Source organism: Trachinotus anak, unplaced genomic scaffold, assembly GCF_046630095.1.
Source record: "Trachinotus anak isolate AG129_WGS33_773 ecotype Australia unplaced genomic scaffold, CSIRO_AGI_Tana_v1 ptg000012l, whole genome shotgun sequence".
In the NCBI taxonomy this organism is placed as follows: Eukaryota; Metazoa; Chordata; class Actinopteri; order Carangiformes; family Carangidae; genus Trachinotus; species Trachinotus anak.
The window spans coordinates 20526184-20539880 of NW_027273863.1; the positions used below are offsets into that span (position 1 = coordinate 20526184).

Consider the following 13697-nt stretch of genomic DNA (forward strand, 5'->3'; position numbering starts at 1 on the left):
TTGTCATTTGAGATTGAAGACCAGAATATTTAAGCTTTTGTGCAAAAAACATGAAACATCTTGTACGTCGACACAATTAAGATAATTAAGTATTTTTACAATGAGATGATGCTCAACGTCTAAATAGGCTACTTCTTCCACTACAGGAATAGCTGAGTTTCACAGTCAAGTCTTGATTTGGGAACCAGCAGAAGCAGTTTGGAAAACTATCTCATCACAAGGTCCATTTGGTAGCAGCTGTGCAGCCACGTGATTTCATCAGCAGATGGAATTTAGTCAGTTTACATGGAATTATAGATTCATAGGTTCATCTTTCTATTTTTTTACTGCACTGAAAAAAATCACTTGAGATTCATATATTATGACTGAAAGCTGCAGAACAGCTACTACGTGGACCTTGTTTTCTCTGGAGCTGCTCTTTACAAGGCCATGAATCAACTTTGAACCTCAGCTTTGAGGTCTTTAATGTGCTCAGTGGGAACATTTACAGGGGCAAAGTGTATCTGCTGATGAAGATCGCGTGATATTTCAGAGAGCTCTGAACCAAAACAGCTACTAAAAGGACCTGTGGTGGGACTTTTGTCAACAATACAGACAGGACAGTGGTGTTGTCAATTCATTCGATGAGGGTTCCTCTTGCGTGTAGCATGTATAGAAATTTGGTTTATAGATATGTGATGATTATATTTTCCCTGCAGGCCACTTGTCAGTTCGGTTCTATGTGTTACATTTCTATCTGCCGCCGCCGTGGCGCTTTCTGCGTCAGAATTTTCACTTCACAACTTTATTGTTCACAACCGGAAGACAGAACGGACTACGTGTCAGGAAAAAGGAGAAACGGCTAAATGGGCGAAGGCGACCAGGCCGTCTGACTTTACCCCAATTTTATCTATTTCTATGCTTGGTGTGGACTTTTATTTTACCGGTGCATTACAGTTACGACCTGTGAAACTGCCCAGTGACGATGTTAACCAAATTTGAAACGAAGTCGGCCCGTGTTAAAGGTAAGAGATTCGCCAGCTGCGGTTAGCATAGGAGCTATCGTTAGCTAGCTGACGTTATCCGGCTCAGGAATTAATTCTGTTAAAGCTTTGTCTGTAAATTAATACATTTCTTGTCTGATCGACTCATGTATAACAAACCCTTTCGTTGAATCATCTATATCGAGTAATTTGTACACATGTAGAGATGCTGACACCACTTTGACATATATTTAGCTATCTAGGCTAACTATCGTAACAAACTGCACTTTGTAGTTAAACTTAACTACTTAAAATGGTTTCTTTGCCTCATATTCAGTATAATAAGATGACCTGTCAATGGGCCAGTTTGCAAATGATATTATAAGATAGCGGATCAACTGTTTTTATATTTCAGGCCTAAGTTTCCATCCTAAAAGGCCATGGGTTCTTGCAAGTTTGCACAACGGAGTCATCCAGCTGTGGGACTATCGGATGTGCACCCTGATTGACAAGTTTGATGAGCATGACGGTAAAATAACGATATGTGTGATTATTCCAACATGACACTGTGATCTTGATAGAAACGCGATTTGACTGACCTGTCGTCGCCCACAGGTCCCGTTAGAGGAATTGATTTCCACAAACAGCAGCCTCTGTTTGTGTCTGGAGGAGATGATTACAAAATCAAGGTGAGGCTGCTTTTGCCACGAAGAAATGTCACAAAGCTGTGAAGCTTGAGCTAAAATATTTTTTTCTTTTTTTGCAGTGCTATTTTGCACTAAAATGTTGTTTGAATGCGTCTTGCTCAATGATATTTGATCTGATGCCCATATCTCAGCAAAGGATCTACTCAGGAGTCTAAGATCAAATTTTTATGTTAGATGTCAGAGATGTGACTGAGGAGGAGTCAGACATTGGGAAACAATTGTCTGGGTTGCCAACACTGTTAAATAATGGGAAATTATTTTATTCACATATCCCACTGGGTTACATTTCCAGTGTGTAGGGTGTGTGTGTGGTCCAAAAATAATAGAAATTAAACAGCATATATATATATCAGGAATCACTGAAGTATTGTAACAAGCTCACTACGGTTAAACAGTGACACATCCCATCTTCAAGTAATACTGGTTGACTGCTTTACTTTCAAAGAGAAGTCTCCTACACTGTAACTGTAGTTTGTGAGACATGGTGTAGTAGTCATAACTGGTGACTAGGCAAACAGCCATTAACAAATGTCAAAATAGAGGTATTTTGTGTATTTATTACTCCGTAGACTTAATAGATGTCAGCAATATGTTATATACTGTATACACTGAGTAAATATTCCTATTTTCCCAGGTGTGGAACTACAAGCTGAGACGTTGCCTCTTCACCCTCCTTGGACACCTTGACTACATCAGAACCACCTTCTTCCACCATGTGAGTTATTATGCCACTTTAAAATACACATTTCTTATCTATTTCATCACTGTTGAAAGCCAGAATGGCAAAGACTCAGTCAAGCCAATCTGAAATGAATTAATTCATCACACCATTTCACTTTCTCTAGGAGTACCCATGGATTCTCAGTGCCTCGGATGACCAGACTATACGCATCTGGAACTGGCAGTCCAGGACCTGCGTCTGGTAAGACAAACTGTAGCTTTACAGTGCACAGGTTGCCTGTGGGCCTTGGAAATCCTTGAAAGTTTGTGAAATACAGAAGATATATGTGAAGTACTGACAAAACTTGCCAATCAGAGCTCACCACCATCAACCACTGCTTTACAAAATTTCAGTGGAAGCTTGTAACGATCATTATTTGATTGACCCCGAAGCAAAACATCAAGGTGACCTGTGTTTTTCCTTCTCATCCGCAGTGTGCTGACTGGCCATAATCACTACGTGATGTGCGCCCAGTTCCATCCATCCGAGGACCTGGTGGTGTCAGCCAGTCTGGACCAGACCGTGCGAGTGTGGGATATCTCCGGTGAGGGCTTGGGGATGGTGGACAAGAGGACGGTGGGCTGGTTTTTGGGAGATGGGTGGGGGTGGGGGGTAGAGTGGTACAGAGGACAAGGAAGAAGTAGGAACAGGACGAATATCAAGTCCTGCACCACCTCTTCTGCCCTCCAACTTGTAGATGACAAATCTCTGCGGGCTCTTTGCAGAAACACTTCTCCTTTCTGGACAGACAGAGTCAGGGGAATGCGTGTAATGTCAGAACATATTTACAGTGTGGTATTTGTTAATGAATGAATACACACTGTAAATAAGCATTCTGAAAATACATAGTTTACAGATCAGAAAGGTGCAAGATGTAGTTAAAAGAGACCACATGGGAGAGGTGTTTCTGTGCTTCTGCATGCTCTTGAATATTTGTTGTTGGTGTTTTTTGCTTCTTGTTTCATGTCCCTTTGTCTGCTCATCTTCTCACTAACTAAACCATTAATTGTCTCACATTTCCTATCACTTTCTTACACATGGATATGCCTAAGAGACAGGATCTGTCTTCTGTCCTGGTGATTTATTTGCTTTCACATTTTCTATCATTGAGCATGGTTGCATCCATTCCTACCATTTTTATCAACTCCTAAATCATCTGATGTCATAGCAAGGTGTCCAGTCTTCATGTTTAACCCCCATGTTACTTGCACACCTTCATTTTTAGCTTAAAAGAAAGGGCCACTGCACTTATACTTGCATTATTGGAAGCCCATTCTGCTTTCTATACTGTCAGTTTTACTATTTGTTTTCATTTATTTAAATTGCATCAAGAGAAATAACAGCTATCACTACTAACTGGCCTGAAAGTGTTATCTTATACAGACTGAAATGTCTTCAGTACTGATGTTAAAATGTTCTCATACTCCTCCTGGCATGACATTTGCACAGCTGGCTCTACTACTCAAAATATAACATGAAATATACAACAGTGTTTATATTTCCTGTAGCATTAGTTGCCATATTGTTATCAACTTCATTCCTAACCCATAACTGAGTCTGTTAACTCTGCATGTGACTCAAACTTCCTGACATGCACGAGCCTCTAAGAAAACAAACTCCAAAGCTCATATTCCTGACATCCAGCGCCCCATCAGAGCACGTCTTTACAACGGCAGCCACCACCCACCCACCCACCCCCCCCTACCCACCCCACAACCATCAGCCAAGTCCACATGCGCTCCCTGTGTCCTCCTTATCCCGTGCTCTCCCTGGAAACATCCACACCTGCACATGGGTTCCTAGTGCCATTTCTTTCCCCCTGTGTCATCTCTCCGTACTGTTGAGCTATCTGTTCACCACATTGTTTTAACGGGCAGGAATCACGAACGCAAGCTGTGTTTTCTCAATCTTAAATTTTTTTTTCCTGATCTCATTTGAGTCTGGGAGGTAATCACAAATCTTGCTCTGCTGTCCAATCATGAGTCATTGTAGTCATTGTGATTTTTCATCTCTATGCCAGGCATTCATTAACCCAATCAACAGTACTGCTACAGCCGCGATTGTTTCCAGACTCAAGTTGGCAGGGAATGAGAGAGCAGAGGTTGTGTTGGTGTGTTTCAACCCTGTGTGTGTTCAGTAGTCCAACAGTTCTCCCTCCTTCAATTTACTGTCTGTGGTCTCTCTGCTTTCCATGATATTGTTTCAAATTTGTTGTTTTGTTGACTTGTCTTGTGTTTTTCTTCTTCTCTGTATTCGGTTTGTTCCCTGTGTAACATGAATATGGCCCCCCCCTTTGCACGTGGTGCTCTGAATGTTGGTTCCAGGTCTGAGGAAGAAGAACCTGTCTCCTGGTGCTGTGGAGACGGAGGTGCGAGGCATCTCCGGTGTTGACTTGTTCGGTGCCTCAGATGCTGTGGTCAAGCATGTCCTCGAGGTGAGCAGCAACTTTCAAACACATGGTTTTAGTTAATTTGTGTGGTTTGACATGTTTGAGCTGTTTAAATGAATCAGTTATTAAATTTCACACATGAGCGGTGGAAAATTCCTCCTATGCCCAAGACTGTACTCACTTGAAAACCTCTTTTAAAATCCATTTTTTTTGTGCCTCTGAATTTTTTGGGAGGAATGTCTTAACTGTAATGATCTTTTGATTGGAGCTACAACAAAAAAACCTCTTATTAAACATTAAATCCATCCTTCCCTCTGAAAAGCCAAAGACAAACAAGTGAGCATTGTAAAGAGATTTTGCAAATGGTCGCTGACTTCCAAGTTTCAGTCTTATTCATGGAAAATACCATTAACAGTGTTTGATTTAAATTACATCACGTTCTTCTGTGTGTTTTTGAGTCCTGAATTATATTACCTCTCACGGTGGAGACATGTCCAGCCTAAGGAAATAAAATTACATCTCCTGGTCTGGGTTTTAACATCACTAACAATAGTTGAAAGCAATGGAAAACCGGCGCTAGTAGTGAAGGTGAAAAGGGATGGGTATTTCAGAAACTTGGGGAATCTATAGTTTAGGCTACTTTTCATGTGCCTTTAATAAATATTAACATTTTTCCCTAAATTAAAAAATGACAGTGTTTATTGGAGGAAATGGTTTGATCATATTTAGGCCTATTTTGACATTTTAGTTTTTGTATTAACTAAGCCTTCGGTTTTGCCTTGAACGCTTACACAGGTGATGGATTTTTGTTTGTGTGTCTGTGTCCAGGGTCACGACCGGGGGGTCAATTGGGCAGCCTTCCACCCCAGCATGCCTCTCATCGTGTCTGGAGCCGACGACAGGCAGGTCAAGATCTGGAGAATGAACGGTGGGTGATGTTACACAGGACTTTAAGAGGCTAGTTAGCAACCACGAACAACCCTCTGAACTGTATCTATTAAAACTCTATTTTTTAAGATTACAAATAACAGCAAGGGTCCATCATCAGTCAGGAACACCTGATAAGTGAACTCACTTTATCATGTCTTTCTTCCTCTGGTCCAGAATCCAAGGCCTGGGAACTGGATACGTGCCGCGGTCACTACAACAATGTGTCCTGTGCCGTCTTCCACCCACGGCAGGAGCTCATCCTGTCCAACTCTGAGGACAAGAGCATTCGGGTGTGGGATATGTCCAAGAGGACCGGAGTGCAGACCTTCCGCCGGGACCACGATCGCTTCTGGGTGCTGGGGGCTCACCCAAACCTCAACCTGTTTGCTGCTGGTGAGTGGTGAAGCTGGTCTGCATCTGAACATATTCCGCACAAGGATGTTACACTTGGTTTGTCTTTGTTAAGAGAAAAGACTTGTTTTTCAACAGATTGTCATGCAAAGGGAACACTGTAATCCATTAAAACAAAAAAAAAGTGATTATCAGCCATTTTTCCTACTAGCGCCATCATTTGTGGCGCTAGTAGGAAAAATGGCAACTTTTAAAGCCCCTAAGTGCAAGATTTAAAGAGTTCTTACTTTGGTGACGGCTAGCATTGTATTTGACTGGAAGTATTAAGAAGACACTGATCAGCAACAGCAAAATACTTTACTAAAAGGTGGTCTGTTGTGTGTCCTTTAGGTCATGACAGCGGCATGATCGTGTTCAAGCTGGAGCGTGAGCGTCCGGCATACGCTGTGCACGGGAACATGCTGTACTACGTCAAGGACCGTTTCCTGCGCCAGCTGGACTTCAACAGCAGCAAGGACACTGCCGTCATGCAGCTACGCAGGTAGGTACTTTCTAGTGGCTGTAACAAGCTGCACAACATCTCGCCTCTAAAATCTGAAAGGTCTTGTGGTAGAATTTTGATATGAGAGATTTTAACATGTTGTATTTTATACATTATTTTGTCTTAGTGGGTCGAAGTTCCCAGTGTTCAGCATGTCTTATAACCCTGCTGAGAACGCAGTCCTGCTCTGCACTGTAAGTACCTCTCAATCAAAACACACTCATTAATATACACTCATTCACTTATATACAGATGTGTGTAGTCTTCTGTGTTTTGGATGTAATACTCTGTGTCTCCTGCAGAGGGCGACCAACCTTGAGAACAGCACCTACGACCTATACTCTATTCCCAAAGAAAGTGACTCTCAGAACCCTGATGGTACTGAAACACCTCATATCACACATTTTATACCTTTTTCCTCAAACTTTGTCATTTAAGTCAAATCCCTTTTAAATATACTGCACGCAGTGACTGAAGTAACAGATTCTGTCTTTTCTCAGCTCCAGAGGGGAAGAGGTCCTCAGGTCTGACAGCAGTCTGGGTGGCCAGGAACAGATTTGCCGTCCTGGACCGAATGCACTCTGTAAGTCCATTTACAGGTTTACAAAGTAGGAAAATGTATCGAAAAAGAACAGAGTGGCATCCTGACTAGGATTTCTGCTTTAAAAGGTGGAAAAATGTTGTTTTACCATCCACATTTCGATAGAAATCATTGTGAAGAATGGTCTTGGTCATGAAAGGCAGAGTCAGGGGCATTGATGCAAGTTTAAAAAGTATTTTTCTTTTTTGTGTTTATATTTCTTGAAATATATATATACAGTTTAATTCATGATGAGCATTATGCCAAAAAGAACAAATTTTGGAGAAAAAGTTTTTGTTATTAAATATCAAGATAATTTTAGGCATTCAGTCAGTAAAGTTAAGTTTGTCAACCAAAGAAGTTACATGCTATGATTTTGAAAGTGCCATTCATTTTAATATAGTTGCACATTGTTATAGGAATATTTGTATTTTACTTTCAAATTGTTGACAACTTGTTTTTAAATAGCTTTTGACTTACAATATTTGCTCTCTGTATCTGGATCAATCTTTTGTTCATTTAACTTGAAATCAGCTCCTCTAATATTACTTCCCTCTTCTTTTTGCAGCTGCTGATTAAGAACTTGAAAAATGAAATTGTGAAGAAAGTTCAGGTGCCAAGCTGCGAGGAAATCTTCTACGCTGGGACGGGCTCGCTGCTGTTGCGCGATGCCGACGGCGTCACGCTGTTCGACGTGCAGCAGAAACGCTCTCTGGCCACGGTCAAGATTGCCAAGGTCAAGTACGTGGTGTGGAGCGCCGACACCAGCCACGTGGCTCTGCTGGCTAAACATGGTGAGTAGATAAGATGAATATCTGCAGGTACAGGCAAGGACGCTTAACACAGAGGCACGACATCCTTATCTTGTTTGTGCTGCCAGGACTGAGGCTCTGGGGGGTGGGGGGGGGTGGGGGGGGGCGTTTCATTGATTCAAACAACAGCAAAAACAAAAAACACATTTCAAGACTACTAATGCCAGTTCTCCCATGACCAAACAAACCTGACATTTATCCGAATGAAAAAACTTAATCTAAATCCCCTTTGTCTCTTTTCGTCCTGCAGCCATCATGATCTGCAACCGTAAGCTGGAGAGTCTCTGCAACATTCACGAGAACATCCGAGTGAAGAGTGGAGCCTGGGACGAGAGTGGAGTCTTCATCTACACCACCTCCAACCACATCAAATATGCCCTCACCTCAGGGTACGTGCTGCTGAGAAATCCTGACACTCACCTGTAGTTTAACTTTGACCACTAAACTACATACGTAGAACAAAGTAACATCTGGCTGACATTGCACCAGAGTACCAAAATGTAAATGCTTGACTGAGCGGTGGTTGGCACATATTTTTCAGGAAGTGTTGTCACTGACCTGATTTCAAAGATGAAGGAGTTTTTTTTCAGTGCAGGGAGACCAGAAGAACAGACTCTGTGAGTGCTTGTTAGACACTTGACATTTTCTTCAGCTTCAGAAACTTGATATGCAACAGTCACCACAGACTTGATTTCAAAACAAAAGTAACTTTCTTCTTCCCCTGACAAGAACCTGTGAAATAAGATTGAAAGGTTTTACAGTGAGAAAGTCACTCATCAACTCGTGATGGTGTTTTTTTTTTTGTTTGTTTTTTTAACTACACCTCTAACATGGTACTTTCATTTTCCCTGCAGTGATCATGGCATCATCAGGACCCTGGACCTGCCCATCTATGTGACCCGTGTGAGAGGCAACAGCGTTTACTGCCTGGACAGGGAGTGCAGGCCGCGCGTCCTCACCATCGACCCCACTGAGTACCGCTTCAAACTGGCCCTGGTCAACAGCAAATATGATGAGGTGGGTCTGTGATGATTGTTGTTTGTTTTGACATTTTTGACCTGTTAACTTTGTACAGGCACTGATTTACAGTTGTCCCTTCCAGGTGCTCCACATGGTGCGTAACGCCAAGCTGGTGGGCCAGTCCATCATTGCCTACCTGCAGAAGAAGGGCTACCCTGAGGTGGCACTGCACTTCGTCAAAGATGAGAAGACACGCTTCAGTCTGGCTCTGGAGTGTGGCAACATTGAGGTGGGTTACTGGACACAGTTATACGGTTAATTATATTCTGTAATGTTTTTCTTTTATACAAATATGTGTACATATATGTTGATCCTTATATATTTCCATATAAGCAAACATTATCTCAACAATAATATTTTCACACTCTAGTTTGCGTTCTCCCTCTGCTGTCTGCTTAGTGTTTTTTTTTCATGAGACAGAAGTTTTAAGTTCACTCTATTTCATCATTTCTTTTACTCTATATTTTCCAGGTGGCGCTGGAGGCAGCCAAGGCCCTGGACGAGCGCAGCTGCTGGGAGCGTCTGGGCGAGGCAGCGCTGCTGCAGGGTCACCACCAGGTCGTGGAAATGTGCTACCAGAGGACCAAGAACTTTGACAAGCTCACCTTCCTGTACCTGATCACTGGCAACCTGGCCAAGCTGCGCAAGATGATGAAGATCGGTGAGTGGTGGAGACTGTCGTGAAGGATCTGTTGTGTTTTAATTACGTGAATGATATGGTGATTTGGTGAGGGTCCTAGAGTGTATCTAATATCTGTGTTCTCTTTACGTGTAGCTGAGATCAGAAAGGACATGAGCGGTCACTACCAGGCAGCTCTCTACCTGGGAGACGTCAGTGAGAGAGTCCGCATCTTGAAGAACTGTGGACAGAGTGAGTTCAGAGTCATTCAAAATTAATATTTAGGTTCAGTAGGTAACATTTCCTTTCCTTGATATTGCTAACAAAAGAACAACTGTCACTGTTTGTGTCCATGTTTGCAGAGTCTCTGGCTTACCTGACGGCAGCCACCCATGGGCTGGATGAGGAGGCTGAGGGGCTAAAGGAGACCTTTGACCCAGAAAAGGAGACGGTGTGTTGGGAAAACATTCTCTGTCCTTTCATACACATGATATGGACATGAATGGACATGACTAAGAGATGGTGCACTCTCAGCGTAGCAGTACAGTTTTGTTTTTTTCCTACATTTTGAGGTGCACCACAGCCTCTTGCGTTGTTGGGTAAATACTTAATTTTAATGATGGTGGATCTTTTCTTGTAGGTACCAGAGGTTGATCCAAATGCACAGCTGCTGCAGCCTCCTCCACCCATCAACCCCCTGGACACCAACTGGCCTCTGCTCACTATGTCAAAGGGCTTCTTTGAGGGAGCCATTGCGTCGAGGGGTGAGTCATCAGCCCTGACACATGACACATGCACATATACATATGATGTATGTATTCAGAGTACATACATATGTATGCCTGAATATGCAGTATCCATGTTTTCCATCCACTTTTAATAACAACCACTGATCAGTTTTGAGACGTTTCAGTTGCTCTCCAGATCAAAGTGTTTTCCATTTTTAAAATACACTGAAAGTAAAAAAATGAAAGGAAATTACTTGTGGAAACCTGTGACCAGAGTGAGACCAGTGTTTCTTTTTCCTGTTGTAGGTAAAGCAGGTCAGATGGCTGCCGATCTGGACATGGAAGCCTCAGGAGGCGAGGGCTGGGGAGACGATGCTGAGCTCCAGCTGGATGAGGGTAAATTAAATTACTAAATATTTTAAGCAAACCTTTGACTGAGAGGTTTGGGTCACATCATCCATACTGCAGTTGTATAAAATGTATAAATTACTTATCTAATTTTTCCTCTGTCTCTCAGATGGCTTCATGGATGCCCAGGAAGGATTAGGGGATGAAGGAGTGATGAGAGAGGAGGGTGGAGGCTGGGAGGTGGAAGAGGACCTGGACCTTCCTCCAGAGCTGGTGAGAGGAGCTACATCGTAACAAGTCCTTCCAGAGCTGCTGAATCTTCTCACCAGTGCAGCTCACCGTTGACGATGGTAAATGTTGAATTGTCTCATTGCAACATCTTTCTCTTGTTTCAAACCATCAGGACATCCCAGCTGGTGCAGGTGGAGGAGCGGAGGACGGCTTCTTTGTCCCACCAACCAAGGGCATGAGTCCAACCCAGATGTGGTGCAACAACTCCCAGCTGGCAGTGGACCACATCCTGGCTGGCTCCTTCGAGACAGCCATGAGAGTACGTTAACAGTGTGATATTATTTTGTATTTATAGCTTTTTATTTTTATATTACCCTTTCAAATAAACAACGTGTATAAAATTGTGCCTGATCTTGTGGCCAATCACTAATTGGATTTTTTTTTTTTTCCCATGTACACATTATACTGACATTTACTGTTCCCCCTCTGTACCACAGCTGCTCCACGACCAGGTGGGTGTTGTGAACTTTGGCCCATACAAGTCGCTGTTCATGCAGACACTGTCCAGAGGCCGCACCTGCTACCTGGGGCTGCCTTCCCTGCCCTGCCTGCGCAGCCATCCCCAGAGGAACTGGAAGGTACAGCGTTAATTATTCTTTTTTTTCTTTTTTTTGGTCATTTATTAATGAACAATCTCATTATGTTTGGCAGTGATGTACATTAATTTCCTAGTTTCCTTTTAGTATATCAGGTGTTTTTGAGGTGTTTGCTTTACAATAACATTTTTAATGAATCATTACTTATATCCTGTCCTACATTTTCTTGGTGAATCTAATATGCAAATATGCAAATTATTTATATTTTAGGACTGTGGGGCGAAGCAGGGCCTGCCTGCTGTGGGCCTGCGCCTCTCCGACCTCATCTCCCGCCTGCAGCAGTGCTACCAGCTGACCACTTCCGGGCGGTTTGAGGAAGCTGTCGAGCGCTTTAGAGCCATCCTGCTATCTGTACCTCTGCTGGTGGTTGACAACAAGCAGGAGATTGCAGAGGTGAGCACCAGGCCTACCTGGAATTGCAGTCAGTTTCATCTTAATAAGTCCAATAAAGAGATTTCAGTAGACCTACACACCTGCAGCTGTTGGCAGCTCATACAGCACAAGACTGTCAAGTAAAGTAATGCAGCTCAAATGTACACCTAGAAATGTGACTGTATTAAATGTGCTTGGTTCACCTTTGTGATTGGATGTGTGTGTCTTTCAGGCTCAGCAGCTGATCACAATTTGCAGGGAGTACATAGTGGGTCTGACCATGGAGACGGAGAGGAAGAAGCTGCCTAAAGACACATTGGAACAGCAGAAGAGGTTGTGTGAGGTAAAGACCTGGTCTAAGTTTACATCTTGGTGATTAATTGTGATACATTTGTTTCATTCCAAAGACTAATTTTCTGACATGTTTTTTGTTTTCTCTTGCAGATGGCTGCTTATTTCACCCACTGTAATCTCCAGCCCGTCCACATGGTGCTGGTGTTGCGCACAGCTCTGAACCTCTTCTTCAAACTGCGCAACTTCAAGACAGCTGCTGGCTTCGCACGACGCCTGCTGGAGCTGGGGCCGAAACCAGATGTTGCACAGCAGGTTGGTTGTGCGACATCCATAGAATCACTGACTTGGGGTTTTTATTGATATTAAAGTTTTCATCTTTAAATGGGTAGCACAATAGCGTATTCTCATCTCCTATCGTTAAATCTCTCCCTGCCATTCAGACCCGCAAGATTTTGGCTGCTTGTGAGAAGACCTTGACAGACGCCCACCAGTTGAACTACGACCCCCACAATCCATTTGACCTATGCGCTGCCTCTTTTGTCCCCCTGTACCGTGGACGCCCTGTAGAGAAGTGCCCTCTGTCTGGAGCCTGCTACTGTCCTACATACAAAGGCCAGACCTGCAGGGTCACACAGGTAGGTCCAGACAGATACATACAACTCCTGAGAGAAACGAGTCTGAATATTATTGACTCAGTGAACTAGAATATCAAAGTATACACTCAGTGTCCACTTTGTTAGGTACATCTGTACAGTTTAATGTAATCTAGTACAAGTGTTCTGCCATAAAGTCTACTTTTCAAGGAGGGATAAAAATTAGAAACACCTTTCAATATAATGTGATCCAGTACTTAAACTGTGGGGCTTCCTTGTGGTTGAATGGATATAACCATTAAAATAACAAAAAGCCAAGTTGAGAAATAGCCTAGTTAGTGATATTATTGTTCACTGTTTCCCCCTTGTCACATTTAACCTTTGATATCGCCTTATTTTCTAGGTGACAGAGATCGGCAAGGATGTGATCGGTCTGCGTGTGAGTCCTCTTCAGTTCCGTTAAGAGGACGTGGAAAAGAAGAATCTGTTCAGCAAAACACATCCACACTTACTCTATAGAAATAATACAGTTATGGACATGACAAATTAAAGCAGAGATATATATGTTTGCTCACAGTGGTATGAAACCTCTTAAATCCTTTCACCAATCTTATTCCATGCACCATCTGCAAAAAAGCTTTTTCTTTGAACTGCTGCCGCGTCATTTCTGTGCTGTGACTTTATTAGAGCTGTAAACCTAACTGTTGTCTCTTTTCTGACTTGTATGAGATGAATAAGTGAGCAATTTCTCTATGTATCTGGGAAAAAATTAAAAATAAACGGAAATACTATGTGTATGCGTGTGTGTCTGTAGTATTCTCGGTGTGAGACATTGTGGTTAAT

At 42.7% G+C, this 13697-nt stretch overlaps 1 protein-coding gene across 1 annotated transcript; it reads left to right on the forward strand.

The window, feature by feature from the left end:
* The first annotated feature begins 818 nt into the window (after positions 1-818).
* Positions 819-13649, forward strand: copa (COPI coat complex subunit alpha). Its single transcript, XM_071490783.1, has 30 exons — positions 819-1004; positions 1378-1491; positions 1578-1651; positions 2304-2384; positions 2515-2591; positions 2825-2934; positions 4715-4824; positions 5608-5707; positions 5884-6102; positions 6451-6601; positions 6729-6795; positions 6904-6979; positions 7102-7184; positions 7750-7975; positions 8244-8382; positions 8848-9010; positions 9096-9242; positions 9485-9674; positions 9789-9884; positions 9995-10083; positions 10273-10396; positions 10667-10756; positions 10878-10981; positions 11112-11258; positions 11437-11577; positions 11806-11988; positions 12200-12310; positions 12412-12573; positions 12702-12896; positions 13258-13649. Exons 1-30 carry the CDS (start codon positions 965-967, stop codon positions 13315-13317), a joined length of 3669 nt encoding a protein of 1222 aa, XP_071346884.1. The 5' UTR covers positions 819-964; the 3' UTR covers positions 13318-13649.
* The last annotated feature ends 48 nt before the right edge of the window (positions 13650-13697 follow it).